At 50.7% G+C, this 26,982-nt stretch overlaps 1 protein-coding gene across 4 annotated transcripts in view; it reads right to left on the bottom strand.

The window, feature by feature from the left end:
* The window catches only part of LOC135897223 (ipis-1-like), a 68,991-nt gene extending 44,000 nt beyond the window's left edge, over positions 1-24,991 (bottom strand). Inside the window, exons 1-5 of one of the 4 annotated variants that reach the window (XM_070529903.1) lie at positions 24,769-24,991; positions 18,976-19,265; positions 11,119-12,000; positions 6,555-6,679; positions 5,577-5,779 (exon numbers count right to left, since the gene is read on the bottom strand). In XM_070529903.1, coding sequence (XP_070386004.1) covers positions 6,624-6,679; positions 11,119-12,000; positions 18,976-19,265; positions 24,769-24,983 — 1,443 coding nt within the window. In that variant the 5' untranslated portion in view covers positions 24,984-24,991 and the 3' untranslated portion in view covers positions 5,577-5,779; positions 6,555-6,623. The remainder of the gene's footprint in view (positions 1-5,576; positions 5,780-6,554; positions 6,680-11,118; positions 12,001-18,975; positions 19,266-24,768) is intronic. The other 3 variants (XM_070529904.1, XM_070529905.1, XM_070529906.1) reach the window with 3 other exon arrangements.
* Positions 24,992-26,982: the final 1,991 nt, after the last annotated feature.

Below are 26,982 nucleotides of genomic sequence, written 5' to 3'. Positions count from 1 at the left end.
GCAGGCAGGCAGGCAGGCAGGCAGGCAGGCAGGCAGGCAGGCAGGCAGGCAGGCAGGCAGGCAGGCAGGCAGGCAGGCAGGCAGGCAGGCAGGCAGGCAGGCAGGCAGGCAGGCAGGCAGGCAGGCAGGCAGGCAGGCAGGCAGGCAGGCAGGCAGGCAGGCAGGCAGGCAGGCAGGCAGGCAGGCAGGCAGGCAGGCAGGCAGGCAGGCAGGCAGGCAGGCAGGCAGGCAGGCAGGCAGGCAGGCAGGCAGGCAGGCAGGCAGGCAGGCAGGCAGGCAGGCAGGCAGGCAGGCAGGCAGGCAGGCAGGCAGGCAGGCAGGCAGGCAGGCAGGCAGGCAGGCAGGCAGGCAGGCAGGCAGGCAGGCAGGCAGGCAGGCAGGCAGGCAGGCAGGCAGGCAGGCAGGCAGGCAGGCAGGCAGGCAGGCAGGCAGGCAGGCAGGCAGGCAGGCAGGCAGGCAGGCAGGCAGGCAGGCAGGCAGGCAGGCAGGCAGGCAGGCAGGCAGGCAGGCAGGCAGGCAGGCAGGCAGGCAGGCAGGCAGGCAGGCAGGCAGGCAGGCAGGCAGGCAGGCAGGCAGGCAGGCAGGCAGGCAGGCAGGCAGGCAGGCAGGCAGGCAGGCAGGCAGGCAGGCAGGCAGGCAGGCAGGCAGGCAGGCAGGCAGGCAGGCAGGCAGGCAGGCAGGCAGGCAGGCAGGCAGGCAGGCAGGCAGGCAGGCAGGCAGGCAGGCAGGCAGGCAGGCAGGCAGGCAGGCAGGCAGGCAGGCAGGCAGGCAGGCAGGCAGGCAGGCAGGCAGGCAGGCAGGCAGGCAGGCAGGCAGGCAGGCAGGCAGGCAGGCAGGCAGGCAGGCAGGCAGGCAGGCAGGCAGGCAGGCAGGCAGGCAGGCAGGCAGGCAGGCAGGCAGGCAGGCAGGCAGGCAGGCAGGCAGGCAGGCAGGCAGGCAGGCAGGCAGGCAGGCAGGCAGGCAGGCAGGCAGGCAGGCAGGCAGGCAGGCAGGCAGGCAGGCAGGCAGGCAGGCAGGCAGGCAGGCAGGCAGGCAGGCAGGCAGGCAGGCAGGCAGGCAGGCAGGCAGGCAGGCAGGCAGGCAGGCAGGCAGGCAGGCAGGCAGGCAGGCAGGCAGGCAGGCAGGCAGGCAGGCAGGCAGGCAGGCAGGCAGGCAGGCAGGCAGGCAGGCAGGCAGGCAGGCAGGCAGGCAGGCAGGCAGGCAGGCAGGCAGGCAGGCAGGCAGGCAGGCAGGCAGGCAGGCAGGCAGGCAGGCAGGCAGGCAGGCAGGCAGGCAGGCAGGCAGGCAGGCAGGCAGGCAGGCAGGCAGGCAGGCAGGCAGGCAGGCAGGCAGGCAGGCAGGCAGGCAGGCAGGCAGGCAGGCAGGCAGGCAGGCAGGCAGGCAGGCAGGCAGGCAGGCAGGCAGGCAGGCAGGCAGGCAGGCAGGCAGGCAGGCAGGCAGGCAGGCAGGCAGGCAGGCAGGCAGGCAGGCAGGCAGGCAGGCAGGCAGGCAGGCAGGCAGGCAGGCAGGCAGGCAGGCAGGCAGGCAGGCAGGCAGGCAGGCAGGCAGGCAGGCAGGCAGGCAGGCAGGCAGGCAGGCAGGCAGGCAGGCAGGCAGGCAGGCAGGCAGGCAGGCAGGCAGGCAGGCAGGCAGGCAGGCAGGCAGGCAGGCAGGCAGGCAGGCAGGCAGGCAGGCAGGCAGGCAGGCAGGCAGGCAGGCAGGCAGGCAGGCAGGCAGGCAGGCAGGCAGGCAGGCAGGCAGGCAGGCAGGCAGGCAGGCAGGCAGGCAGGCAGGCAGGCAGGCAGGCAGGCAGGCAGGCAGGCAGGCAGGCAGGCAGGCAGGCAGGCAGGCAGGCAGGCAGGCAGGCAGGCAGGCAGGCAGGCAGGCAGGCAGGCAGGCAGGCAGGCAGGCAGGCAGGCAGGCAGGCAGGCAGGCAGGCAGGCAGGCAGGCAGGCAGGCAGGCAGGCAGGCAGGCAGGCAGGCAGGCAGGCAGGCAGGCAGGCAGGCAGGCAGGCAGGCAGGCAGGCAGGCAGGCAGGCAGGCAGGCAGGCAGGCAGGCAGGCAGGCAGGCAGGCAGGCAGGCAGGCAGGCAGGCAGGCAGGCAGGCAGGCAGGCAGGCAGGCAGGCAGGCAGGCAGGCAGGCAGGCAGGCAGGCAGGCAGGCAGGCAGGCAGGCAGGCAGGCAGGCAGGCAGGCAGGCAGGCAGGCAGGCAGGCAGGCAGGCAGGCAGGCAGGCAGGCAGGCAGGCAGGCAGGCAGGCAGGCAGGCAGGCAGGCAGGCAGGCAGGCAGGCAGGCAGGCAGGCAGGCAGGCAGGCAGGCAGGCAGGCAGGCAGGCAGGCAGGCAGGCAGGCAGGCAGGCAGGCAGGCAGGCAGGCAGGCAGGCAGGCAGGCAGGCAGGCAGGCAGGCAGGCAGGCAGGCAGGCAGGCAGGCAGGCAGGCAGGCAGGCAGGCAGGCAGGCAGGCAGGCAGGCAGGCAGGCAGGCAGGCAGGCAGGCAGGCAGGCAGGCAGGCAGGCAGGCAGGCAGGCAGGCAGGCAGGCAGGCAGGCAGGCAGGCAGGCAGGCAGGCAGGCAGGCAGGCAGGCAGGCAGGCAGGCAGGCAGGCAGGCAGGCAGGCAGGCAGGCAGGCAGGCAGGCAGGCAGGCAGGCAGGCAGGCAGGCAGGCAGGCAGGCAGGCAGGCAGGCAGGCAGGCAGGCAGGCAGGCAGGCAGGCAGGCAGGCAGGCAGGCAGGCAGGCAGGCAGGCAGGCAGGCAGGCAGGCAGGCAGGCAGGCAGGCAGGCAGGCAGGCAGGCAGGCAGGCAGGCAGGCAGGCAGGCAGGCAGGCAGGCAGGCAGGCAGGCAGGCAGGCAGGCAGGCAGGCAGGCAGGCAGGCAGGCAGGCAGGCAGGCAGGCAGGCAGGCAGGCAGGCAGGCAGGCAGGCAGGCAGGCAGGCAGGCAGGCAGGCAGGCAGGCAGGCAGGCAGGCAGGCAGGCAGGCAGGCAGGCAGGCAGGCAGGCAGGCAGGCAGGCAGGCAGGCAGGCAGGCAGGCAGGCAGGCAGGCAGGCAGGCAGGCAGGCAGGCAGGCAGGCAGGCAGGCAGGCAGGCAGGCAGGCAGGCAGGCAGGCAGGCAGGCAGGCAGGCAGGCAGGCAGGCAGGCAGGCAGGCAGGCAGGCAGGCAGGCAGGCAGGCAGGCAGGCAGGCAGGCAGGCAGGCAGGCAGGCAGGCAGGCAGGCAGGCAGGCAGGCAGGCAGGCAGGCAGGCAGGCAGGCAGGCAGGCAGGCAGGCAGGCAGGCAGGCAGGCAGGCAGGCAGGCAGGCAGGCAGGCAGGCAGGCAGGCAGGCAGGCAGGCAGGCAGGCAGGCAGGCAGGCAGGCAGGCAGGCAGGCAGGCAGGCAGGCAGGCAGGCAGGCAGGCAGGCAGGCAGGCAGGCAGGCAGGCAGGCAGGCAGGCAGGCAGGCAGGCAGGCAGGCAGGCAGGCAGGCAGGCAGGCAGGCAGGCAGGCAGGCAGGCAGGCAGGCAGGCAGGCAGGCAGGCAGGCAGGCAGGCAGGCAGGCAGGCAGGCAGGCAGGCAGGCAGGCAGGCAGGCAGGCAGGCAGGCAGGCAGGCAGGCAGGCAGGCAGGCAGGCAGGCAGGCAGGCAGGCAGGCAGGCAGGCAGGCAGGCAGGCAGGCAGGCAGGCAGGCAGGCAGGCAGGCAGGCAGGCAGGCAGGCAGGCAGGCAGGCAGGCAGGCAGGCAGGCAGGCAGGCAGGCAGGCAGGCAGGCAGGCAGGCAGGCAGGCAGGCAGGCAGGCAGGCAGGCAGGCAGGCAGGCAGGCAGGCAGGCAGGCAGGCAGGCAGGCAGGCAGGCAGGCAGGCAGGCAGGCAGGCAGGCAGGCAGGCAGGCAGGCAGGCAGGCAGGCAGGCAGGCAGGCAGGCAGGCAGGCAGGCAGGCAGGCAGGCAGGCAGGCAGGCAGGCAGGCAGGCAGGCAGGCAGGCAGGCAGGCAGGCAGGCAGGCAGGCAGGCAGGCAGGCAGGCAGGCAGGCAGGCAGGCAGGCAGGCAGGCAGGCAGGCAGGCAGGCAGGCAGGCAGGCAGGCAGGCAGGCAGGCAGGCAGGCAGGCAGGCAGGCAGGCAGGCAGGCAGGCAGGCAGGCAGGCAGGCAGGCAGGCAGGCAGGCAGGCAGGCAGGCAGGCAGGCAGGCAGGCAGGCAGGCAGGCAGGCAGGCAGGCAGGCAGGCAGGCAGGCAGGCAGGCAGGCAGGCAGGCAGGCAGGCAGGCAGGCAGGCAGGCAGGCAGGCAGGCAGGCAGGCAGGCAGGCAGGCAGGCAGGCAGGCAGGCAGGCAGGCAGGCAGGCAGGCAGGCAGGCAGGCAGGCAGGCAGGCAGGCAGGCAGGCAGGCAGGCAGGCAGGCAGGCAGGCAGGCAGGCAGGCAGGCAGGCAGGCAGGCAGGCAGGCAGGCAGGCAGGCAGGCAGGCAGGCAGGCAGGCAGGCAGGCAGGCAGGCAGGCAGGCAGGCAGGCAGGCAGGCAGGCAGGCAGGCAGGCAGGCAGGCAGGCAGGCAGGCAGGCAGGCAGGCAGGCAGGCAGGCAGGCAGGCAGGCAGGCAGGCAGGCAGGCAGGCAGGCAGGCAGGCAGGCAGGCAGGCAGGCAGGCAGGCAGGCAGGCAGGCAGGCAGATAGATAGATAGATAGATTCAGAATGCCTGAAGTTCGTAAAGAATGCTTCGCACTAAAAGAAAACCAAAGTTTATATAGTATGTAGCCACAATGTAATTTTATTATCATGACTGCAAAGACAGAAGTGCACTTAAACAAGTGCACGACCCTTTCCTACTTTGTGGCCCCTCTCCTCACTAAGTTTGTACCAATTGCACCGTGTGAACTAGCCCAGCTACCAACAATGAACCTTTCATGAGATCTTGCACGATAGACAACACTCAACAGTGGCACTGTAGCACAATGACTATGACGTTTTGGTGTTGGTCTCGAAGCAGCTGGTTCGATCCCAGCTGCGCCGGTTGCATTGCAATCTGGGTGAAATGCAAAAACACTCGTGTGCCTATACCGAGGCCCAATTTAAGGAACGCCAGGTGTTGAAACATTATTCTAAGTACTCTAACATTGGTGTGCCGCCTAATCATGTCGTAGTCTTAGCACATGTTACCTTAGAGTTTATATATATATATATATATATATATATATATATATATATATATATATATATATATATATATATATATATATATATATATATATATATATATACATATATATATATATATATATATATATTTTGAAGCATTCTTTTCTTACATTTTGCTGCCTCTTTCTCAACAGTTTTTTGGACACACCGGGAAACAAAACTGCATATAAAAGAGCAAAAAAGCTGGCTCTTCCATGTACTCTTAACAATGGCCTAATGTACATTCTCTCACTACGACTCATTCATTGGATTTTCTTTTTAACAGAATAGTTCTCACACCTTTAGGAGTGTAGTGACGTCACCAAAGAAATAATGTGCTGTGTAGCTTAGTCAGTGTCCATGCCCGGATTATTACATCAAACATTCAAACACTACTAACGAAATACTGTACGTACGTCCTGCGACAAAGTATCTGTATCTATTATAAATTAATTTGGGTGAGTACCTGCGTTTTGTTTTCGCACATGGTGCGGAGGTCCCCATGGCGTCGCAGTGCACCAAGACCGATGACAGTGTATCCGTCGAAGCCTAAAGGGTATGGGCCGGGGCCTTCAGCTTCCATCTCTGAGACGTGCTCTTCTTGGACGTCATGCAGCGCACTATCAATGGCCCGTTCCAGGCGATTATTGTACGCATTGTTACACCATTCTAGGAAACAGTGAAAACAAGGAATCTTTTGTACGGAATTCATCTATGAATTATGAGACGAGGATGGCCGAAGCCGTCTTATTAGGCACCGCCATCTCCATACATACAGTTAATTATAAAAAAAACCCGGACGGCTCACAATTTCAACGGTCCCTAAAGCGATCTGGAGAGACGATAAGTGGAAATTGATATAAATTGTTGAGTATTTTGCGCACATACGGCTGGCGCCTATATCAAGCATACTGTAATCTTTGCGGTAATTTCTCTCAATGTTGGTTCACAGGAGCGATAATGCCAATGATAATGCTAGCACTCTCCTAATCGATGTACCGTCGCGATAACATTAAGCTAACAGACTAAAGTTGGTCTCCTTGTACCACCACCTGCAATAGGTTCGAGAAAACGTCGATGTTTCCTGCTGGTAAATATTCGCTGGTGCTGGCTAGCTTTCCACGTACCTGCCAATATTCTTTGATGGCATGTAGCAGCCAATTTTATGTTATCATGCTCAATATCGCCAATTCATTCCACATTTGTTTTTCTGGCAATGAGCTACAAGGTGGCTGACACAAGCGTTGTAATCCAAGTGGGCGTCATGTGACATCATCGGGATAGTCATGTGCTCTGTGACAGTTAGAGGTCACCAGCCTCTATAACAGGTGCAGCATTCACATCAAGGACTATTTTTTTTTGTCGATAGCAGCCTACTTCAATTGCACGTATATTGAAGAAGGCAACTCATTGACAGCTACCGTCAGTGAGGAAAGTTTCATACCTGAATATGTATAAACCATAGGACACGATAGGACCAAGCACAGAATAGTGACCAGTGTCATCATGGCTGTCAAAGGATTCCACGCTTTCTTATGAGATTGGCTGATGCCGCAATCAAATAAGAACCTGCAAGAATGGCATATTATGCGTGAAAGGCTTTCATTTGTCAGATTTTTAGCACAATACGCTCAATGGTTGCGACCAAGTTCTAGTATAGGTTGAGGATCTGCTTGTGGTTTGTCTTACTTAACTGTACTTATTCACCCAACATTTATTAGCACTGAATTTGTATATTCTAGTATATCAAGTTATCGGCAACTTCGACGCATTCACGGCTAAAAAAAAACGTATTTAGCTACGTAGAAAATGCACCAGAAGGCTTAGTTGGAAAGAACTGAAAAACGGACATATCTTTTGTACATTCTTAAGATTAGAAGACCGAGAAACAAATAAAGCACTCTGTTGTAACTTCAAGTATTAAACATTATTATTTTCTCCCCGCTCAAGTGATGAAAGGACTATGTGGTAATCTATTCGCTTCAAGAACTCTTACAATAAGGCCGACTTAATTGTATCGACACAAGATTTCCGCCAAAACAGAGATATTTGTTATATTTCCTGCGTAATACATCATAAAAACCAAACTAACCTACAAGCGTGCTACAGAGAGAACAGTTGCTCTAAAACGCAGTTCTTGTTGTGCTAGCAACAACTTCATTTGGTAGAGTTCTTTTGTCTTGAAGGCATGAAGAAACAGTGCGCGGGAACGAGGACAAGAATAAGACCACGTTAGAACTAGCGGTAGTTTTTTTTCTTTTTGCGGTTGTTCTCTTTTGTTCATATAATAGCGCCTATTTAATGTACTGTTCCAGTTGCTCAGATGCACTGTTGGCGCACAAAGTTGTTTGACTAAGTTGACGTCATATCGCCAAGTTAACCTTCTTATACTTCTGACATAACACAATAAATAAAGCAGGGACCCTGGCCTTCTCTCAGACTTGGGCCCGCCTGGAACCCACGCCTTCTGACCATGCCATCGAGCTGTGGCGAGCACTGCTGTTGTTCCTTCAGGACGCAGCGGCACCACCGGTCGGTGATCGGCTCCGCGACAGGCACAAGAGTCATGCGACCCCCACTTAGCTGCCTCCAGGACATTCGTTAATAAAACGGAGGCAGCCTCACACTTACCCTTTTGAAATAGTACCCCCTCCCTTTCGATTGCAGCGCCCTCGGCGGATTTTAATGTGGTGTAAACGTGGGCTCTTTCATTACTTCACATGAAATAATCGGCAAAGCAGCCGAGTTCGTGAATTCTATTGTGTGATTTAGCTAATTCTTGTACATGCCGTAAATGACCTTTAGAGTGCCTAGTTTGTGCATATATGACATGACTTAAGAGCGTAAGAACAGACATGGCACGAGACAGGCACAGCACTTATTCGGTCTCTACCCTTTCTTCGGTTACGTATCTGTCTTTAAAAATACTTTTTACGCTCTTACATCAAATGTTCATGACGGGTACCTATCATTATGAAGCGGTTACCACACTCCAGCTCTCTCATTACTCATTGTAGTTCTCGGCCGTCCTCTGAAGGCCCAATTGATTACTATACGTTTATGATTTAGAGTGAAGGTACTCGTACTTTAGCTAACCAAAGGTTTCAGTGATTACGAGCTACATGGTTAAAAAAACAAAAAAACAGGTGCAATATGCGAACGAAATACATGCTCAATGTTTTATACTGACCAAGAAGAGTTCGCTTACCTCTGAAACTTCAATGGGCTGACTGACGGCAGATTCTAATTTAGCGAGCGCTGTTTTGAATGCCGCTAAGGCAGAGAGGATGCTGACACTTGAGCTGCCCCCTATCTGCGTCACAGTACGCCACTGCCTGAAGCCAAGGATGTTCTTCGAAATCTTAAACGAACGCGTTATCTTGTTGACACGGGGTCGTTGCGCACACATCGGAAATGTCTGTCGCAGTCTGTGTACCGGCATAAGGAAGAGCGCCCCGCCCGCTTTCCTCCAACGAGAAACGGAGCGCCTTCTCACCTTATTAACGGTCGCTCAGAACCTTTTTGCCTCGGACAGGCTACTTATATCTGCAAGAAGTACGGTCCTAGATGCTGTCGTTCAGCGGCGTGTGTTCATTCGCTGCAGCACCGTGATTGGAGTGGGTACGACACGCCCGTAGTAACATAAAAAGTAAGGAAAAAAACAGCACGTGCCTCGTGGTATTTTAATGAGAGGCAGATCCGGGATTCACAAGGGCACAGGACAATTTATTAGACTGCGGTCGACCAGCACACAAAATGGGAGAGATTTTCGGCACTTTGCGAGGGCCTCGCCTTGTCTTTCTTAATTCTTTAAGAACATTCAGCGTGAACCTGCCGCCCAGTGCCCGACAACTATTTGCACCTCTGGGAAGCTCGTTTTTGTGTGTGGGAGTGTGATTTGACGCTCGGCAAGTGCCGCCTGAGAAGTCAGCCTTTCCCGGTGTTGCCGCTGGTACCATGGCGTTTATCGAGAGAGAAGTAAACTTTATTGGAGGCGTAAATTTGCAGTTGACACTACTGAGGTTTTGCTAAAGGCTATGTTTCTTTTCCGTTTCAATTTCCATATTCATGCTGTGAAAATTCTCGTCTTTTTTTTTCTTTTATACGTCTCCTTTCTCCAGCTCTGAGTCTAACAAACCCCTTTTCATGCATGGCACACAAAAGGTTCACTTTTTAAGCTCCAACAACCAAATTTTTCATTCCCTTCTTTTTATGCCCGTATCTTAATCACCCGATTCGTGGCCGATTTCCCGCTGTTGGCATGCGCCAGAGCCAGTCAGCAGAACAACTACGAAAACAGTTACAAAACGAAACTATATATGGTGCCCGTCGATCTCACTGATTGCCATGGTGTACGTTAAAGTGAATAAAATTGCCTTCTACCAGAATCACTGTGCATAACGGAAATCGTTCTTTGGTCATTATGGCCGCTTTTGAGGAGCATACTTGAAACAAGTAAACGTGTCAGCTTTCTGCGTCTCATGTTTACTGCAAGGTACAAGCCCGTATTTGAGAACCAATGCTCTGGTAATGAACGTGATAGTGTTAGTTGACTTTGGCTTCTCGTAAATATCCGTGACCAGGAAGCCTTTGCCCACGATGCGACAGCTTTAAGCACACAGGCGTGGCGGTACCTCGAATTTGTTCGACTTGCCTAGAGACAAATTGTTCTTAAATAAAATGATGACGCTCCATCAAAGTGCAAGACAATCATTTCGTTGCATTATATCATTCAAAACGAGGACAGCGTATGACAATAAAGCCATTGTTGATTTTGATAAGGAGGTGACACAGCTGTAATGAAACTCCAGCTGGCCCCAGTTCCAGTCAAAAGAGAGAGCGTTAATTTCAAGCCTGCAGCCTGATAGACAGAAGGCTTGCATTTCGTCTCATTGTTTGCGTTAGAGATAAGGTAAGGGCGCCACTCGCATCACTTCAACCATTTCTCTTGAGCTCCAATGGTCATGAACTGTGCCTAGCTATATTATTTGTCAGCATAACTCAAATTCCGAATTCTACTTTTATAAAGAGCGATATACCACCACAATACTGCGCATCGATTTGCCAACTGCTAGGAAATGGTCTTTTTTTCGTGACTACACAAGATATTGCAAATTGACTCGTCGGTGGTATTTGTTGTTCTTTTCATCGAAAATGTCACCAATGTATGTAGAGTATTTGGGTGACTGGGCAAGGAATGTATGTACTTGAAGTTAGTCGGAACCTAATTTTAGGGGCTGATACAGAGTATCGGTTGTGGAAATGTGATAACCCCTTATAATTAGAAGCTGACCCAACTGCACATTTGTTTACTTTCCTCCTACAGGATATCCATGCTGGGCAATCTTATGAATCTTATTTTGCAAGGAGATTGCTCGCTCAAATCAATGCACGCTTACTCTGGCTGACATTGCAAGAAACGGCGCAACTCCTGCGGTCACGTTTATTGTGCAAGTAGTAACGTTGCTATAACTTCCGGAAAAAAACCGCATTTATTTCCTTTTTTATGGAAGTGATATCTAGAAAATTGACGTATTGCCACCATTTCAGGTAACTTTCAATATTCTCACATAAGGTATGGGGACATTCCACAATACTTCAGCCGAACCTATTACAGAGAGGCACCTTGTGAAATAAGTAGAAGGCCGGTCTAATATTTATCGCTATAAAGGAGCAGTATTACAAAATTTAGCTTAGGAGCGCCAGGATTTGTCGCGAAATCAATGCAATTTCACCACCGCTATAAAACAGCCCAATAATATATACTTGTCAAATGTTGTATTTTCATTAGTGCGGATAGAGACTGCTTCCCTTTGCGATTAGTATAAAATGCCATAAGTATTTCGTAGGCAACTAAACAGTTAAAAAAGTATTCTAAATGAGAAAGCGTGATTTTTTGATTGCAAAAGCAGGAATAAACATAATGAACGAATGTATTTTTGCCGTGACTGTAGATACACACACCCTAACGGTCACGGTGTCGTCTTAGAGAGTGTGCGTAAACGAACCAAGCATAAGCACGGTGTCTGGATCGCGGGCGAGCACCAGGAACATGAACGGCCGATCAACCGTAATCTTGAACACGCTCTTGCCGCTGGCGGAGCATGCGGTCTTCTCGGCCATGGCTTCAGCCGTGGGGATTTTCGGACCCTTCTGTCCCGCCCTGAAAACGGCGAGGTGCTTCGCCGCCGACACCCTGAGACCCACAATGCGCGCCATGTTGACAAAGTCCGCGGTACTGTTGAACGCGTCCGTCACCCCCATCGGTTGCAGGTAGTGCTTGAGGTCAGTGAGGCACTTCACCTTCATCCGCGGCAGCGTGACCTTCACTGGGCCCTGCTGCTGCAGGCGTCCCAGACACGTCAGTATCGTGGATGCGGTTAGGGCCTGCTCCAATTCGGCGAGGCTCGAGTCGGCCGCCGGGATAAAGATGGCGAGTGACCGTCGTGGTTCCTGGTAAGGCAGGTCCACCACGACCCCGGCAAACGCGTCGCCTTTGCCGAATTGGGCATATCGGAAGGTGCCCGTCATGGACAGTGTAGGCACTTCCTCGCCAGCTCGCCTGTCGCCGGCGTGCTCCGAGTGGAACCGGCCCGTCGAGACGCGTGCACCTCCTGCAGTGAACCAGCGTGAGCCGAAGCTGAAGACGCTGGCCAGGACCACGAACGTGTCGAGGTCCACACTGTCACCGCTGAAGACGTCTCGTCTGAACGAGAAGCCCGTGAGAGCTCGCAAGAAGCCGTCGAGAGCGAGCCGGCTCTCCTGGGGGCTCTCTGCGAAATCGTAGACGTGGAAGTGTATGTCCAGGTTCGAAAGTGGGTCCTTGAACTCTCTCGACAGGTTGACCCGCGCATCGTGGTAGAGGCCGGCGTAAGACGTCACGCTGAGACCTGTACGCGGGCGTGTAGAATTCACTGTAGGATACGACTGCTAGTCTGCAACTCTTTTAGTCGACATAGCCAAACTCCTTACCGTTTTGTTGATTGTCTGCTTCGTAGCTTTTATTTACGTGCACATCCTAACTTTTGCGACAGAAGTTTAAGAAAGTCAAAGAAAAAATAATATTTGTGGTGTTTCTGTTCCCTAGCCCTCTGTTGTGCTACATGGGACGCTTTTACTTTTTTATTCGATGGGCGCCGATGTTTAGTGTCTTGCAGCGCATACTATAGTGTGTGAGCGAAAAATGTGACCTATCAAAAAGCAAAGATAATTGTCCGGGCACCAGTCCTTATCTGCAAAATACTTGCAATGGACGGAATAAACTGCAACTTTGCAGACAAGTGCTCTACATAGACCATTAAACACGCAGTAATGCAAAATGATAGAAAGTTGGGCGAGTTGGTAGACAGGACGAGCGCTCGTACTGTTTGCTTTTGGTCTCTCACCATATCACTTCGCGCTACAATCCCAGATCACGAAACATGCAGTACCCGCTGATGCGATGTTCCCTCAGTACGCCTACAAAAACAAAATGCATGTTTCATGCATGTTCGCGTGCAGGGGAGCATATTGTCCGTGTTCAGCTCCCATTTTACCTGTGGGCTTCGCTTTGGGAAAACGCGATCTCAAAAAAAAAAAAACAGAGCTTGGGCGAAGATGCCCAAACTTTCGTAGAGCTATGACTATCCTGAAAAGTGCGTTAGTTCTTTTCAGAACTGCCATTGGTCTGCTAACGCTGTGAATATTTATCAGTACCTCTTGATACACAAATATGCACGGATCGCCGCAGAAGCTATAAATTGAATCGTGCATACGGGCAACCCTTTTTCATGTTATTATATGCACATATTTAACGACCAGGACTCGAGAGTGTTAGAGGCGTTTTGCAGTAATTAACAAGATTTCTTGGCACCACATACTTTCTGAAATCAGTTATAGGCGTGCTAAGACATGCATATTGGCACTGCCTTATACACGGAAGGATGGAATAATGTTTCATTTGCTGCTGCATCACGATTCGTACTAACCATTTACTGCTGCATCACGATTCGATGACTAACGCAGGTCATCTTTCCGTCAATTATGCAGAACCGCTCATAATAGGTAGATGAGCTGTCTATTTCACGTTTAAATAGGTTACATTTTCTTTTTTTTTCGGCCTCTGTGGAGCCATATTAAAAAAATCACGAAGTCGGACTGGTAATGCTGATAATATTGATGGTTTTAAAGCTTTATAATGTCTATAGTACAACCTTTCACTGTGTATTGACAGTCCTACATTCAGACATTCCTTCTCTGCAGCTCAGGCTACTGGTAATGCATTCGTGCTTTTTTTTGTAGTCAGAGATTATGCATAGTAAATTATACTGATTGGCCCACGTTATGTGTTGAAATGGTTGAAACGCTCTATTTACTATTGTTCACCGTGTGACGCACTGCCCGTAAGAGTCCGAAAAATACTTGCGGTATTGCGAGATATGTATTTAAATGAATTTCGTGCTAAAACTGTGTTGCGAGCACGGTTTAGTGGAGGCAAGGAACAGACGTTTTGACAGGTTGAGAACGGAGAGTCGACTGGCTTTATTCAAAACTAAAACTAGGGGGGCCCAGTGGCTGGGGTGGCGCCCCAATCCGGCTTCCTCCTCAATTCCAAGAAAAAGCAGGGACCAATGACCCCCACGACGAAGCAATGCTAGGTGAACTGCATTTTCGTGAAGCGGGGACATCGTAGTGACGAACGGTCGCTACAGTTGCTCCCCCTCTAGAATGCACGACGCTTAGCTGTGAATCGCGGAAAGAATGAAGAGTTCACTAGGGTTGAGGATTGGGCGAGTTGGTATTGCATTCTAAAACTGGCACAGCGAAACATAGAAAGGAAGAAACAAGCCAAGCGGGCCAGATAAAGGAACAGAGCGCCGACTTCTAACTGGTTTCTTGCCAAATTGCACAAATTATATAGCTACAAGAAAACATCAGGACATGTCGTCACAACACTTCACAAAGCGTCACGCCGATAGAAGGCTGCGCCATCATGAGTTACAGAACGCGCGATTCTGTCACGCAAGGTTAAACTGATCAAGAAATTTCACTTCCTGTGGAGACGGTGCGCTAGCGCATGTGCTGCCAGCCCTTACTTTGAGATCAGCTTCAATAATCTCCCGCGTAAGTTGTGATCGCTGCTTTTTTAGCACATCACACCGATAAAAATGCGGCTTACACCCATCCACAGTCGCCACAAATTTTTGTTGGTGTGAAGTGCTAAAAAAGCAGCGATCACAACTAACGCGGGAGATTATTGAAGCTGATCTCACAGCAAGGGCTGGCAGCACGTCCGTTAGCGCACCAACTTTGTGCCTATCTCCACAGGAAGTAAATTTTCCTGATCAGTTTAACCTTGCATGGCAGAATAGCGCGTTTTTTTTTCACTCACAATGATGCAGCCTTCTACCGGTGTGACGCTTCGTGAAGTGTTGTGACAACGCATCCTGATGCTTTCTTGTAGCTACATATTTCCTGCAACTTGCCAAGAAACCAGTTGGAAGTCAGCGCTCTGTTCCTTTATCTGGCCGGCTCGGCTTGTTTCTTCCTTTCTATGTTGCGCTGTACAAGATTTAGAAAGAAGAGCTAACGTTCAAGATTGGCTGGTCTCAAGCGGTTGCACGACACTGTCCTTTCTTTGCCGCGAAAGTCAATCTTGAAAGTTTTGTGTAAACGCGAAACCACACGAAAAGGATCTTCATAGGAAGGAGTCAACGGTGGCTTCATAGAGTTGCGTCGCACAAAGACGCGAGTGGTTGTATCCATTGTCGGGAAACCAAACACAGGCTACCCGCGGGCGATACATGGGGGTGTGGGCCGAAACTAGTCGAGCCAGGAATGTATCCTCGCTAAGTGCTGCGCGACAACCAGCCTTGCTGGGTGCCGCAAAACAGGCCTTGAATGTGGATTGTTGGCCCATAAAGCATCTCGGCTGCACCGACTCCAAAGCCATCCTTGACTGTTCGCAGCCCCAGTAGAACTAGCCTTTCCACCTATTGCTGTCTGTCGAGCATAGAGGTAACGGCACCTTCAGCTGTCGGTGGAGAGGCTCGAAAATGCCGCTGCTCTGTGGGTGGTAAGTCGTAGCGTCATTAACGCACGTTCCGAGCAGTATCGCAAGAGCAGGAAAAAGCGAGCTTTGAAATGGTCGGCCTCGGTCACTAGCTCTGCGCAAAGGGCAACCGTACCACGACAAATATGTAGCAACAAATGCTTCTGTCACTGTATCCGTCGTGATGTCTTGTACAGGCGCCGCCTCAGGCCACGTTGCGTACCGGTCGACACACGTGAGGAGGTACTTGAAGCATTGGCATGGCGGAAGAGGTCCCACAAAGTTTAAACGCACGTGATCGGAACCGCTTCTGGTGGTCGAAACGGTTGCCCCGCTAACGCGTGTGGCAGGTAACTTTCACGACTTGAAACGCTTGGCAGCAACTTCCCCATCTTCAAAAATCTTTGTTCATCCCTGGCCAGACGAAGCGGTCTGTTATAAGCCTCTATATAGCTGCGATACCGGGATGGCTTATGCTGTGCAGTGAATCGAATATTGGCCGCCCAGACTGATGGAGGAAACACGGGCGAGGAGCTGTCTGCGATGCGTCGAGCGTGACCAATGTTGTTATGTAGGGAAGTGGTACCTCCGGAAGCTGTAGTGACAAGCCTGTTTCCCGCGATCCACGCAGCTCAGGTCGCTTTTCTGGGTGAAGGTCAGAGCTTGAAAATCAGCAGGGCCTGCAGGCACAGTGCCGATCCGCGACAGCATGTCAGATGCCTGATTTTCAGTCTCAGAGACATGGTGGACGTCCATAGAAAATTCGGAGATAAAGGAAAGCGCCGAAGCTCACATGGAAGGCCTAAACTAATGCCAACGGTTTCTGGTCAATCATGATCTAAAAGCTACGACTTTTAAGAAAGAAAAAAGGAAATACTTGACAGCGCAATTCATGGCAAACATCTCCCTCCAGAAGAACCCTTTAGTGAGCTTCTCTAGGTTTGAGGCGCTTCGAGAAGGATCCCAGTGGCCTCCAGTGTGTGCCGTCGGGCTGCTGCAGAACAGCACCCACTGCGGCGGTCGACGCATCTACGATGACGCAAGTTGGAACGTACGGAATCGGACGAATCAGCAACACTGCAGTCGCCAACTATGTTTTGGGTTCATGGAAAAAGTGTTTGTGATTCGAGGATAAGTGGAAGAAAGGCATCTTGTTTACCTGCAACGCAGCAGGCCGGTAGGCTGCTGAATAGCTAGTGCACAGGATGTTATGAAGCGTCCGTGAACATTAGTGAGCCCTAGAAACGTGCGCAACTTTCACAAGAACGTTGGAGAAGGGAAGTCCTCGATTGCCTCAGCCGCAATTCTAGTGACTTCATGCCTTGGGGTGAAATGCGATGGCCGAGAAAATCCTCGGCTTCAATCCCGAAAATGGATTTCTTGGGCTTTGAGATCAGGTCGTGTTCATCCAGTCACTCAAGTTGAAGGCGAAGGCGCTCTTTTGGGCTTGGTTGGTGCGACTTGCAACTAGAATGTCGTCAAGGTAGACGAAAATGAACAGAAGTCCGCAGGAAAACTCGTCCATGAACCTTTGAAATATTTGTGCTACAATATTCAAACCGTAAAGCATACGGACAGCTCAAGTAAGCCAAAGTGAGTAGTGGTTGCTGTGTTCAGAGTGTTACTATGTTCGACAGCGATTCGGTGGCATGCGCTCATCAAATCGATCTTGCTGTTTATTTTGGTTCCTGCAAGACGAGCGCCGAAGTCATGTATTTGGGCAACGGGCTATAATTCCGAGTGGTGACAATATTCAAAGTTGGGTAAAAACCACAAGGTCGCCAGTTGCCACTGTCCTGCTTTGGAACCAGATGGAGAGTTGAAAACCAATATCTCGAGGAACGATGATTAACGCCGAGCTGAAGCATGTGTTCGAAATCAGGGCAGGCGACTTCCAACTTCCTCCCAGCGAGCCTCCGTAGATGCGCGGTGACAGGTGTGTTGGTTGTGGTTATATGATGCGTCACCTTCTGTTTCACGAGCAGTGCATCATTTTGGGGCTTCGCGAGTAGCGGGTAGTCGGCAAGTATCTTGTACATTGAGACCAGCCCAAATGTACGGATACCAGATTGGGTGAGGTTGGACTGCCGGCGCAGTACACCATGGGATGTGACGTTATCCTTTAGACGCTATTCGCGAACAGTCACATCTTCGTTTAAATGGCTCAGGAAGCCCGCCCCCTGTATTGCATTGTGACGTTGGCAACCACAAACACCCATATGTGCAAGCACCAGAGCCCAGTGTCTAGCATCACTGACCGCGGTCCATACAACGTGATGGCAGTGTTGTTCACTGTGTGGAACGTGGATGTGGATTTGCCGCGTTGGCGATGTGCGGCCGTGGCGGGGAACGATAGACTGCTAGGGTCCGGTGTCGATGAGCAGTGGGGTGCCGCTAACGCGGTTGACTGCGAAGAACGGGCGGCTTGCTCGAGGGCTGATATCTCACGCCGCCCGTAGCAACTGGCCGGTGCGGTTTCCGTCCATAAACAGGGCTGACTGTAGAGACTTGCTTTTTCGCGAAAGCGACGGTGGTACTAGCACAACTGCCGCGGCGAGTCTCTAGCTGCACTCTGCGAGAGTGTGAAGCCGTCTGTTAATTGTGTCTGTTAATTGATGCGCCAGAGTTGAAAACAGACCTCTACTTCCATAAACCAAGTTCTAGGATTCTTGGGACAAAAGCTGGGATGTCGCAGCTCTGCGGCGATGACAGGAGACCTAATCATGGCGTCATCTCTGTCAGCAGAATTAAAAGCAGCGTCATCCATAGCTAGTGTTTGAAAAAAAAACGTGAATGTCATGGGTCCGCACTGATTAGTAGCTCCGTTTAGCTGTTGCAAAGAACACACTCTTTAATGGGTTGCGAATGTATAATCCACTGGCTGTATTAAAAAATACAAGCATTGACCGCCATGATGAGGCAAGGTGACGTAAACCGATTTCCGCGAAGCGGGGACGAAATATTGACGGGTGGTTGCTACAAGTGCACGGGACAGGCACTTTCGCCAATGTCGAGGGCTGTGCTTTAGTACTGCTTTTCATCGCGCATCTTTACAGGAACACTAAACAATTTTCAATGAAGCTGTTTCCATTCCGGACTATTTTCCATCTATGCTGCTCTTCCAACATCTACGTTACTCCCTGTGCAGCTAATGCTAAGACAACTTCAATATTTTACGTCATTCGCTAACCATGGTATTCCTAGCTGCAGGCTGTTAACTGCTCTTCGCAAGGGAGCAGCGTTGTAATTTTTCCGTAGCCGGAAGGTATAAGAAATGCACACCCTTCTAAGCGTGCAAGAATCGATTATTTTTAGGCGCACGTACAAAGTTTATAAGGTCCCCCCTATAGTTGTACGAAAATTCAGTCGATATTACCTAATAATAAAAGAAAATTGCATTTAATTTCAATATCCGAGAAGGTGTTTTTACTGCTAAACGGGACATTGTTATCCTTTTCTTCTGACAGAACTGATTGCGCATGAAATGAAGGTTCACTTGAAGCTGCCGATCTTATTACGAAGAACGCCGTAGTTGAAGACTGCGGAGTAACATTTATCACCTGTGGTTCTTCAGCGGGCTCGTATATCTAAGTACACGAATGCGTTTGCGTTTAGCCTGCAATGAACTGCAACCGCCACCGCAGGAACTGAACGCATGAACGCGGGCTCAGCACGAGAAACGCCATAGCCACCATGCTACCGCGGCTGGTCTTATAACTTGTGCTAACAGCTCCGCTGGTAAAAGACGCCACATTGGCAATGTGCATCTCCACTTGCTTGCGCGATCATCCGGTATCGCCCATCCGAATAGCGAGTAGCGTCTACTGTGCCCTACCTGAGTGGGTGTGTCGTGGCTTGTGGTAGTCCCGGCAGAACAGGCGGCTGGCGTGGCTGTTGAAGCGCTCTACGATCACGCCGTCGTCATCCGTGTGGAGCACCCGCGCGATCTGGCTGCGCGTCGAGCCACCCGAGCCGTGGTACATGGTGACCAGCATGCAGGACAGGTACCAAGGGGACAGCAGCACGTTGCCGCCTTCCTGGCGCATGCGTTGGTACATGTCCAGCGGGAACTGCAGCAGCGGACCGGCCATCTCGGGCTCGATGTTGAAGGGGGTGTGCAAATACCTGAGGTAAAATGATTACGTCACAGTGTGCATCTTCGTCCCAAACAGCTCCGGAGCAGACCATGCAAAGTTGAAACAAAGGCAGGAATGACTGCCTGGACAAGTATTTGAAATATTTTTTAAGGGGGTCGCTGAAGAAAGGTACACTCCTTAAGGCGTTTTGTTACATTTTTTTCTCTTTCTTCATATTTATTTTATGGGCTTTTGTATCATCTGTTTCGACGATAAATTAACATTGAATGAAGAAAAGCGAAAGACAGTCGCACAATCATAAGTATATTCCACGTTTGTATTCTAACACCGTCTTATACACTTCATATGTGGGAAATATGAAGCATTCTTAACATTTTCCTTGATGATTCTATTATTGCAGGTAACGCACAACATTGCTTCAAAACTTAGGTGAGTGCGGTTGGAGTACATCCTACCGAAAGTTTAATAATGTAATGACCACACTTCACCCAGCAAGCTTAAAACGAACTGTTCGCTTAGTGCGATTTATCGAGTCAATTAGGAGGGATCTTCAGCGTGGGTGCTCTAATATAAAAGAATGACAGTCTCTTAACTATCTATAGGTCATTTGTGTCACGTGTCACGGGTCACAGCTCCACCTTAATGCACTTTGCTGTGACATGTACCAATCTCAATTCACCTCAATCGACTTCGCTCTAATTTGTACCAACCTTATTCCACCTTAATCCACTTTATTCAACCTTAATTCACCTTGCTCTAATTTGTACTAACCTTAATCCACTTCAATCCACCTTAACTCACCTCCATCACTTTATCTCATCTTAATTGCCTTTACACCACCTTGACTCCCATTACTCTAACGTGTTCGAATTTTATTTCCTTTGCGTCAGTCTCATCATCATCATCATCAGCCTGGTTACGCGCACTGCAGGGCAAAGGCCTCTCCTATATTTCTCCAACAACCCCGGTCATGTAATAATTGTGGCCATGCCGTCCCTGCAAACTTTTTAATCTCATCCGCCCACCTAACTTTCTGCCGCCCCCTGCTGCGCTTCCCTTCCCTTGGGATCCAGTCCGTAACCCTTAATGACCATCGGTTATCTTCCCTCCTCATTACATGTCCTGCCCATGCCAATTTCTTCTTCTTGATTTCAACTAAGATGTCATTACCTCGCGTTTGTTCCCTCACCCAATCTGCTCTTTTCTTATCCCTTGACGTTACACCTATCATTCTTCTTTCCATAGCTCGTTGCGTCATCCTCAATTTGAGTAGAACACTTTTCGTAAGCCTCCAGGTTTCGGCCCCGTAGGTGAGCACTGGTAAGACACAGCTTTTATACACTTTTCTCTTTAGGGATAATGGCAACCTGCTGTTCATGATCTGAGAATGCCTGCCAAACGCACCCCAGCCCATTCTTATTCTTCTGATTATTTCCGTCTCATGATCCGGATCCGCAGTCACTACCTGCCCTAAGTAGATGTATTCCCTTACGACTTCCAGTGCCTCGCTGCCTATTGTAAATTGCTGTTCTCTTCCGAGACTGTTAAGCATTACTTTAGTTTTCTGCAGATTAATTTTTAGACCCACTCTTCTGCTTTGCCTTTCCAGGTCAGTGAGCATGCATTGCAGTTGGTCCCCTGAGTTACTAAGCAAGGCAATATCATCAGCGAATCTCAAGTTACTAAGGTATTCTGCATTAACTTTTATCCCCAATTCTTCCCAATCCAGGTCTCTGAATACCTCCTGTAAACAGGCTGTGAATAGCATTGGAGAGATCGTATCTCCCTGCCTGACACCTTTCTTTATTGGGATTTTGTTGCTTTCCTTATGGAGGACTACGGTGGCTGTGGAGCCGCTATAGATATCTTTCAGTATTTTTACATACGGCTCGTCTACACCCTGATTCCGCAATGCCTCCATGACTGCTGAGGTTTCGACAGAATCAAACGCTTTCTCGTAATCAATGAAACCTATATATAAGGGTTGGTTATATTCCGTACATTTCTCTAGCACTTGATTGATAGTGTGAATATGGTCTATGGTAGAGTAGCCTTTACGGAATCCTGCCTGGTCCTTTGCTTGACAGAAGTCTAAGGTGTTCCTGATTCTATTTGCGATTACCTTAGTAAATAGTTTGTACGCAACTGACAGTAAGCTGAACGGTCTATAATTTTTCAAGTCTTTGGTGTCCACTTTCTTATGGATCAGGAATATGTTAGCGTTCTTCCAAGATTCCGGTACGCTTGAGGTCATGAGGCATTGCGTATACAGGGTGGCCAGTTTCTCTAGAACAATCTGCCCACCATCCTTCAACAAATCTGCTGTTACCTGATCCTCCCCAGCTGCCTTCCCTCTTTTCTTATTTCCCAAGGCTTTCTTTACTTCTTCCGGCGTTACCTGTGGGATTTCGAATTCCTCTAGACTATTTTCTCTTCCATTATCGTCATGGGTGCCACTGGTACTGTATAAGTCTCTATAGAATTCCTCAGCCACTTGAACTATTTCATCCTTATTAGTAATGATATTGCCGGCTTTGTCTCTTAACGCATACATCTGATTCTTGCCAATTCCTAGTTTCTTTTTCACTGTTTTTAGGCTTCCTCCGTTCCTGAGGGCGTGTTCAATTCTATCCATATTATACTTCCTTATGTCAGCTGTCTTACGCTTATTGATTAACTTCGAAAGTTCTGCCAGTTCTATTCTAGCTGTAGCGTTAGAGGCTTTCATACATTGGCGTTTCTTGATCAGATCTTTCGTCTCCTGCGATAGTTTACTGGTGTCCTGCCTAACGGAGTCACCACCGAATTCCATTGCACACTCCTTAATGATGCCCACAAGATTGTCGTTCATTGCTTCAACACTTAGGTCCTCTTCCTGAGTTAAAGCTGAATACCTGTTCTGTAGCTTGATCTGGAATTCCTCTATTTTTCCTCTTACCGCTAAGTCATTAATCGGCTTCTTATGTACCAGTTTCTTCCGTTCCCTCCTCAGGTCTAAGCTAATTCGAGTTCTTACCATCCTGTGCTCACTGCAGCGCACCTTGCCGAGCACGTCCACATCTTGTATGATGCCAGGGCTAGCGCAGAGTATGAAGTCTATTTCATTTCTAGTCTCGCCGTTCGGGCTCCTCCACGTCCACTTTCGGCTATCCCGCTTGCGGAAGAAGGTATTCATTATCCTCATATTATTCTGTTCCGCAAACTCTTCTAATAACTCTCCCCTGCTATTCCTAGTGCCTATGCCATATTCCCCCACTGCCTTGTCTCGAGCCTGCTTCTTGCCTACCTTGGCATTAAAGTCGCCCATTAGTATAGTGTATTTAGTTTTCACTCTACCCATCGCCGATTCCACGTCTTCATAGAAGCTTTCGACTTCCTGGTCATCATGACTGGATGTAGGAGCGTAGACCTGTACAACCTTCATTTTGTACCTCTTATTAAGTTTCACAACAATACCTGCCACTCTCTCGTTAATGCTATAGAATTTCTGTATGTTACCAGCTATATTCTTATTAATCAGGAATCCGACGCCTAGTTCTCTTCTCTCCGCTAAGCCCCGGTAGCACAGGACGTGCCCGCTTTTTAGCACTGTATATGCTTCTTTTGGCCTCCTAACTTCACTGAGCCCTATTATATCCCATTTACTGCCCTATAATTCCTCCCTTCAGTCTAATAGCCCTTAATTCTCTTTAATTCACATTATTACCCATAATTACTATTAATGAATGTTGTTGTACCATTTCTATATTACTACTGTTTCCATAAAAACGCTAATGACGTCACATCAATTTTTGTTACCACTCCTTGCGGGAAACAACGTTGACTTTCCTCTATCAAGGGGCATGTAAACCACCGGCATTGATATTTGGTACAGTAGAAACCGTTCTTGTCGTAGACATTGCTTCAATTTTTAGAAACTTACTTTATTAAATAGCAGCAAAGATCTAGTAAGAGTAGCAAGTAATTTCCCCTTTATTCGGGCACTTCCATTAAAAAAGGTCTTGAAAAAAATCACACAATTTCAAAATTTACAGTATGGAGTTTACAACTCTAAACAATAAAAATGTCGCAAATTTGTGAGCTACGCCAGTAGTTCATCTGAAACGAACTAAACGAATGAATGAGACACCGCTGTAGTGTATTCTCCCTAATTTCCGAGTATAATATTTGCAAGAGCCTCGTAAGCATTGAAACATTTCACTTAAGCTACCAGCCAATACGTATCACGTCTGGGCGCTTGTAATGCTGCAACACATGCGCAGTTTGCACAACTTCGACATTTGTTTTTGACGCCGAGCTGCGGGCTTGTAAGCCTTACGCTACAATTTTTATTTTTTGCTTTCAGCTTTTCGGTGATTTCTGCAATAATTTGTTGCCCCTAAGAGATTATGCTTCAGATTGAACTTTTTCTCGTAAATTCAACAAATTTCATTAAAATCACTCGCGTGGCTTTTTGATGAAAGCATTTCTGCCTTTTACGTGTACTTCAGTAGGAAAATTGAATTGCGCCCCTAGCTAACGCTTCCCCTTAATATCAAGAAACACCGAAACTGCTGCATCAAACGCTGAGAAAGCTTCTGCTCCATTCCCGTCAGTGTTACTACTCTCGCTCTTTTACAAAGCATTTTTTCAAAATTTGCCATTTTTTTTCCTCTGATAAGTCATTAGCTCCATAAGCGTCGAGTGACATTTATTCATGCAAATGAGCGACGTGCTATGGCGCGGCAGGTAAATCAATTGGGATACCATAAGCTTGCGCTCCCACGTTGGGCAGTAGCCTACATTGCACTTTCGGGCTTGTTTATTATAGATCTCTGGAAGGGGGAAAAGGGGCGTGCGAAAGACAATAATGAAACAGAGCCACACCGCTTCTCTTGGTTGTTTTTTGCTTCAGTGTTCTCTCCGTTTTTTTTTTTTTTTTGCTCAATTCTTCTTCGGCATGGAACACCTCTACGAGCAGCGAGCCCCAGCATTGATTGTTGACTCGCTCCAAGACAATCTGGCAACAGAATTTTTTTTTAACTTTGCATTGAGGACGTGTGACACGTAACGTCAGGTTAAGCGACAACAATTCCAGAGTACGAAAATTAATGCGTTGTTCTGTGTCTTTGGTCGCTAAGCTCAATAGTGTTGAGAACAACACACGTTGGGAAGCAGGGCACGGAAGTATCATAGAGGATGGATCTCCGTTAGTAAATGAATATGTAAAACCTCATGCATTCAAGCTACCTTCCACACCACCTATAACCGCAAAAAAAAATTGCTTATGATGTTTGGTTTTCTGCGTCTCACCCTCAAGTCCTGGTCTCGGCTCCTGCATGTTTTCTGGCAGCGGTAGAATGCTAAAACAAAAAGGTTCATGTACCATGCGTTGGGCGCACGCACACAGTCACGGACCGGCGAAATTATCCTGATGCCACCCGCTACGGAACCTCCAACAGCGTCTGTGTGTCGCTTGGCCATTTTCAACGCCATACTGATTACTTAGCTAGCGACCGCCATTTTTGAAAAGCGTGCGACGATTTCAATACCTCAAGGTTTCGTCGTCTTGTGGTTCCACTTGCTCCGCGGACCCAAGGGCCAGGTCCGAGCGGCCGCGCTCCGACTTGGTCGAGTCTGTCGCCGCATAACTTCCCGACGACGTGCTCGTGTTCCACAAGCTCAGCCTCCTGGAGTGCGACGTCGAAGACTTGCGCGCCGTGGCACTGGAACGCCGACGAGATGTTGCAGCCGGCTTGGTTGACATCGCTTCTTCTTCTTCTTCTGCTCGGGCTGTGCGCGTGTCCGCCCAAGGTGGCACGAGCGATTCGAATGTCCCTGGCGCTTCTCAGGAAGGGGTGGGGGACAGGCCCCTCTTATTCTTGGTGTCGGTTGAGATAGGACGCAGCCAAACGTTATTAAGAACTCAATCACTTTCACAGACCCTTGTTCCTTTGCGCGTCTAGTGTGCAGCACACGTATGCCGCTGATTTGCTAAGAAGTCGCCTCGTAAGTTTCAATTGATTTGGCCGAGAAACGGCGGCTGCTTGAGTTAACTTTTCTTTTGTAAGAAGTTTGTAGAAATGTGATTGCAGAAAGCAGAAGAAAAGGAATTTCATAAATTTCAATAGACCACGCACGAATGTCGCGGCTTCATTGACTTGCACCAACTTGTCTGAAACACTGTAAATGTGCAAGAAGGACAGCGAATAGTATTTCTTTTGTTTGATAATACTGCAGAAACAAATTTATCAGAGTCGAAAAAAAATCATACATCGTATTCAATAGGCCGTACAACGTTACCCTCTATTTTCTGTAAGACATCTACCGGTTGCGTCAAAGGAATAAGCTACAGTTACACAGATACGGGCTTAATACACAGAAATGATTATTATTGCCCGTGTTCGCACGCGCCAAGAGAAGGCACTTGGCTATTAGACCCACAACACGCATCCACTGCAATCATAACTCTGGGGCTGTCACTTCTCCACTTTATTACATTGTTAGCGAATTTGCACCATTCACTTTGAATATGACCCGGCATACAAATAATTTGCCGTCGTGATTCCCGTTTTTGAAGCTTCTGTCTCAAGTGGGAGGGGGCAGACACTTCTCTCATGAACGTGTGCCTCTGATATCAGTGACCTTTTCAAGTTTGAATGAATATGAGATAAATTCAAAGGTTATTTGTAAGAAGCGTGAATGCGATGCAGAAAACCCGAATTTGCAGTGACCAGGAACTACCAGGATGTGTAGCCGAAAAATCCCGATCCTGCATTGAAGGTCATGGGAGACCAAGACACGAAATGAACAAGCGCTACAGGAATACCTACGTAGGTATTTCAGAGAGCTTGCCTACAAACCGGGAGCGTCTTCGCGTTCAGTGATATAATACTAGGAAACCAGCGGGTTAAGTGCATGGCGCAAAATGCAAGGTATTTGAAACACGAAACGACGACGCGCCATCCAACCAAAGTAGCGTTCTGGCTTCCGTTGCTGGTATGAAGGGCGCTGTGCGCAGAATATCGCGTTTTTGCTGTGCGGTTGTGTGTATTCAGTAGACTCAGCGAAACGGTCATCAAACTTCTAGAAGGAAACGTGTATGGTTTTGCACGGGTCTCATCTCGAGCACCTTCGACATGCAATGGCTGTAACGCCGCGGGTGGTGCTCCTCATCACACCAGCGCTCCGAGACGCTTGGAAGCTGCCAGGGAAATTGCTACACAGCAGCAGGCCTTTCTTTGTGTGCGTGTGTGTGTTTAGCGTCACCGTACTGCAATAGAGCAGAAATTAAAAAGAGCCGCTTAAGCAACGTTTTTTTGGTCATGCCACCTACTGGCACAACCGAGAAACAGCCACTGATGTTTCTTCAGGCTACCACCAGATGGCGACTGTGTGGGCATTCTGAAGAGCTGGAGAGGCTTCTTGTGCCATAAGTTGAGGGAGTGGGGTGGAGGGGAAGGGGGGGGGGGGAGTACAGAGCATTTGTAACAATTTACTCAAGCTGAAGCCACGTGATCGCTGCAGGGCTGATGCTACCGCGCATTTTTCGCGCGGTTCTGTTCTCCCTCCTGCTAGGATTTCTTTTTTTATGTCGCTTTTATGTTCCGGCTTCTTAGGCATCACGTGCCCCTTCCTCTCTTTGTGGGCCACATTTGTGTGTATCCAATACCCTGAATACCGTAAATGCAGTGAAATTTCTCAGCGCTTCTTACTTTCTTCTGTAGTACGTCGTCTTTTGATCACAATACATCAAAATTCGCTAT

This window comes from Dermacentor albipictus, unplaced genomic scaffold (assembly GCF_038994185.2).
Source record: "Dermacentor albipictus isolate Rhodes 1998 colony unplaced genomic scaffold, USDA_Dalb.pri_finalv2 scaffold_35, whole genome shotgun sequence".
NCBI classification, from domain to species: domain Eukaryota; kingdom Metazoa; phylum Arthropoda; class Arachnida; order Ixodida; family Ixodidae; genus Dermacentor; species Dermacentor albipictus.
Note: the sequence above shows the minus strand (reverse complement) of the source record. Positions and strands in the feature narration are given on the sequence as shown.